General features: G+C 43.6%; 1 protein-coding gene across 2 annotated transcripts in view; it reads right to left on the bottom strand.

The window, feature by feature from the left end:
• Positions 1-2,269, bottom strand: part of PIGU (phosphatidylinositol glycan anchor biosynthesis, class U) — a 98,440-nt gene extending 96,171 nt beyond the window's left edge. The window contains exon 1 of one of the 2 annotated variants that reach the window (XM_008571241.1): positions 1,945-2,269. In XM_008571241.1, coding sequence (XP_008569463.1) covers positions 1,945-2,074 — 130 coding nt within the window. In that variant the 5' untranslated portion in view covers positions 2,075-2,269. The remainder of the gene's footprint in view (positions 1-1,944) is intronic. The other variant, XM_008571242.1, reaches the window with a different exon arrangement.
• Between the last annotated feature and the right edge of the window lie 2,348 nt (positions 2,270-4,617).

The raw sequence follows: 4,617 nt of genomic DNA on the forward strand, positions 1-4,617 counted from the left end.
TGGGGGTGGGAGGGTGTGTGGGTGTGTGTGTGTGTGTGTGTGTGTGTGTGTGTGTGAATTTATTTATTTATTTTTAGCACCCACCAATAAGTGAGAACATGCGGTATTTCTCTTTCTGTGCCTGACTTGTTTCACTTAATATAGTTCTCTCAAGGTCCATCCATGTTGTTGCAAATGGCAGTATTTCATTCGTTTTTATAGCTGAGTAGTATTCCATTGTGTAGATATACCACACTTTCCGTATCCACTCATCCAATGATGGACATTTGGGCTGAGAACATGGGCTCTTAATCTCCACATAGCATTGACTCATCTTTGAATCTTTCACCCTATCCTATAAATAATTATATCTTACCCTTTATTTTCTTCTATATTTATTCGATGGTAACAACACACCTACTCTATGCCAGACACAAACAAATTCAGGAATAAATAAAACAGAGTCCTGGCCTTCAAGGAGCTCATAGTACAGTGGAAAAACTAGACATAAACAAACAATTATGATATAAGGTGAGAAACAAACAATTATGATATAAGGTGAGAAACGGCTCTTAATAGAGGTAAGCATGAAGTGCTTAAGAGTACAGAAGAAGGAGGGCTTTATACTGCCTTGGTTATTAAGAAAGCTGGAACCAAGTGGCTACAATTCAGTTCAACAAATAATTATATACAAAGATATCAAATCCAAGCTCTTACCATCACACACATGAAATACTACCATCTTTATTACCATTCACCAACTGGGAAACCTGGGCAAATTACCTAACTTCTCTAAATCTGCTTCCTCATTTGTAAAATGGGGGAAATAACACCATCACATAGAATTACTATGAGGACTAAATGAGAGGAGGCTTACCATAGTCCCTGAAGTATTTTTAGAAACCTTAACTCAATTCATAAAACACATATTCGGTATGCCGTTTCCCATTCCAAAATGTCTACGGGATGACATCAAAACTCTAGCATGTAAAGTTCCGGGGACTTCTGGGGAGCTGGTAATGTTTCTTGATCTGGGTCCTGGCTACATGAGTGTATATGGTTCGTAAAAATTCATTAAGCTCTACACTTATTTTATGTGCACTGTATGTATATTGTAGTTCAGTAAACCCTGTTACTCCCCTACTTTGGATATTTCGCACCTTAAAACCTTTCTTTTTTCTTTTTTTTTTTTATTTCTTGGTAACTGGGCGGTGCAGGGATTGAACCCTAGACCTTCGTGTCATCATCACCAAGCTCTAACCAACTGAGCTAACCTGCCAGCCCTTCACATCCTTGAACATTTCTAGATCTTATTTACCTTCTGCTACTTGGAACTCCCTTTCCTCTAATCTCCCTTTCGAAACCCTAAGTACGTCCTTTAAGAGTCAGCTCAAATTGCACATCCTTAGGAAAGTGAAAAAGGAAGGGACAGTTTATTCAGGGTCAGAACACGAAGGAAGGAACTGGGTGGACACAGGAAGTACACTTTTCATAAATTATTATAGCTATTTATCTACCCCACTAGCCTGTGGCTCCTTCAACCCAAGTTTACTGTTTGATGAAGAACTTAACAGTAGGAAAACTACACTCCAAGTGCCAGACTGAGAAAAGGCGTCTAAGCATACTCCATACCTTTCCTCGCTTTGGCAAGATAGGTCCGCTCATCCCAGCCCCGCTCCCACACCAAACCCTAGCCCAGAGAGCACCGTTCGCGACACCACAGCAAATCCCAATCCCCTCCGCATATCACACACCATACAACACCCCTTCCTCTTATCCCAACCCTTCCGCAGACCACGCCCCTCACAGGACACGCCCCCTCAGGTCCCCACCCATCCCTCAACAGCCCCGCCCTCCTACCCTCTCCAGGGACCCCAGAAACCGGTCACTTCCCCCGCCTTCCATTCACTGAGGCCCAGACAGCGCAGGCAGGGCCTGGCCGCCTGTTCCAACCAGTGGCCTCACCTCTCTTCCAAGAGCTCAGGGGGGACACCACCTCCACCCGCTCGGAAATAAATTCGGCCAGAGTGGAGCGGAACAAGGCCGCCCGCACGGTCACGGCCACCACCAGCACCAGGGCCAAGGGAGCCGCCATGATAACTGGGGCGGGCGCGCAGGCGGAGAGGGAAAGGCGAGGCGCAGGAGCCTCGCGACCCGCGCACCGCCTCCTGTAGTTCCGCGGTTGGGCGCTCGCCACGGCTGCCGCTGGAGCTACCAGACATGGGCACTACCACTCCCAGAAAGCCTTGCGGCGAGACAGAGGGAACAACGGAAAGCGGGGCGTATCAAGATTGTTAGAAATCGTTGGGTGCAGCCTTCTCGGTTCACAGGTGGATGGTAAAACCGCGCAGTGGCTGGATCGCTGCTGAAAGTAGAAGGAAGCCGAAGTAGTCATCTAAGCGGGATTGTGAGCAAGTTTTAAAGAGATGCTAATTTCTCTCGTGTGTATGTTTTTAATGTTAAAATGTTTACCTTTTATGTTTTCGAAGAGTGTTAAATATGTACTCTTAATTATTCTACCATTGTTTATTGAACGCCAACTATCTGTATTAGGTTCCGAGGATACAGTCTGGAGTAGTAGACAGATTTATTAGCTTTGCGACCTTCAGCAAGTTGCTTAACCGTTCTGTGCTTCAGGTCGCTCATCTGAAAAATGTACTGGTTATAGGCTCACTAGAGACGACTGAAGAATGTTTAGAAATTTTGCCAGTCGCTTTTAAACGCAGCCATTCTTGAAAATTAACTTAGAATTCAATAAATGATATTAAAAACAAGGAAATAAACACTCAAAACTCACCACTTCTCAATTTTACTACACTTTTGTTTTATCTATGACCCTGAGGTTATTTACCACTGTATCAGTATGGCAAATATTATAAATGGTGTGTTATTGCCCTTCTCTTCTCAAAAAAGTGTTCAGTGAGGGCCAGCCCGTGGCTCACTTGGGAGAGCATGGTGCTGACAACACCAAGTCAGGGGTGGGGATCCCCTTACTGGTCATCTTTAAAAAAAAAAATGTTCAGTGAGGTCAAATTGTTGGCTTGAAATCCCTCGCAGTGGGAGTGTTTACACCACAGAAATCAGCAAACACTACAGATCAGGGGTTTGGGATTTGAAGAGCCCATTGATAAGCATTAAGCATCATGCCACATTATTAGTTAATTATGCGAAGTGTTTATGGTAAGTGCTTAAATACTAACTATAATAATTAATATTAAATGAATGTACAAGGAAATTTCAGATCTGTGAAGAAAATGAAACAGAGTTCATGACTGAGAATACCTGTCAGTGAAAGGATAGTGGTAATACTGGACAGGTGTCAGGGAAGGCTCTGGGAAGATGTGCCATTTGAACTGAATCCTAAAGGATGAGAAAACTAATCAGAGCTTCCAAGCAAAGAGAACAGACTCTGAGTCAGGAAATAACAAGGCATATTTGAGGATCAGAAAAGAAACAAAAATTGTGGCTGGAGAGACATAGAGGGGTTAATCTGGTAGGGACCTATTGGCCATGGCTGGGAATTTGCGCTTTATTTAAAGGGCGATCCATGTGCCATTGAAGACTGTTAAACCAGGAAGTGATGTGGTCAGGCGTACATTTTTAAAAGATCTCTATCTCCCCAAGCCCTATATTGGGTATTGGGTAATATTACAGTGACAGCATTGCACTTCCTGCCTTTATGAAACTTGGAGAGTAGTTGAAGAGATAATGATAGTTTTAAGAACAATATAAGGGTCCTAGGCAGGAGTCAAGGGCAGCCACCTCCTCTACCAAGAAGCAGGCAAGAGAGCAAGCTGAAAACACCACTTTCATGCAGGTGGCCCATCACAGCCACAGCCAGAACCATGGCTGCTGCAAAAGTGGCTTGACACCACAACAGTAGCCACCACCACCGTGCAGGCACCCTGCCAGACACTTGACTGCATTGACACAAGGAGAGTCACCAGCAGAGACTAGAAAAAGAAGTGGACTTCTCTGTCCTCAAAGCCCACTCCAGAGTGGTAGAAGAAGCAACTGTTCCACCAGATAACCAGACATCAATGTAGAGATACTAGAAATATGAAAACCTAAGAAAATATGACACCACCAAAAGAATACAGTAATTCTCAGATACCAGACACTATAGAGCAGTAAACTCTTGAAATGACTGAAAAGGAATTCCAAACAACGATCTTAAGGAAACTCACTAAGGTACAAGAAGACACAGTTAGACAACATAATGAAACAAGAAAAAAAAAATCCAGGATATGAAGGAGGAAATTTACAAAGAGATTAATACCTTTAAAAAGAATGTAGCAGAACTCATGGAACTGAAAGATTCGCTCAATGAAGTTAAACACACACTGAGGGCCGAGTCCATGGCTCACTCGGGAGAGTGCGGCACTGGGAGCGCAGCAGTGCTCCCGCTGCGGGTTCAGATCCTATATAGGGATGACCATTGCGCTCACAGCGCTCACTGGCTGAGCACGGTGTGGCAGGTCTCAAAAAGGACAAAAAAAAAAAAACCCTACACTGAGAGCCTAAGCAGCAGGCTAGAACAAGCAGAAGAAAGAATATCTGATCTTGAAGATAGTCTTTTTGAAATAACTCAGGTGGACCCAAAAAAAAGGAAAAAAGTTTTAAAAAATGAAGAAAATT

Source organism: Galeopterus variegatus, unplaced genomic scaffold (assembly GCF_000696425.1).
Source record: "Galeopterus variegatus unplaced genomic scaffold, G_variegatus-3.0.2 Scaffold670, whole genome shotgun sequence".
In the NCBI taxonomy this organism is placed as follows: Eukaryota; Metazoa; Chordata; class Mammalia; order Dermoptera; family Cynocephalidae; genus Galeopterus; species Galeopterus variegatus.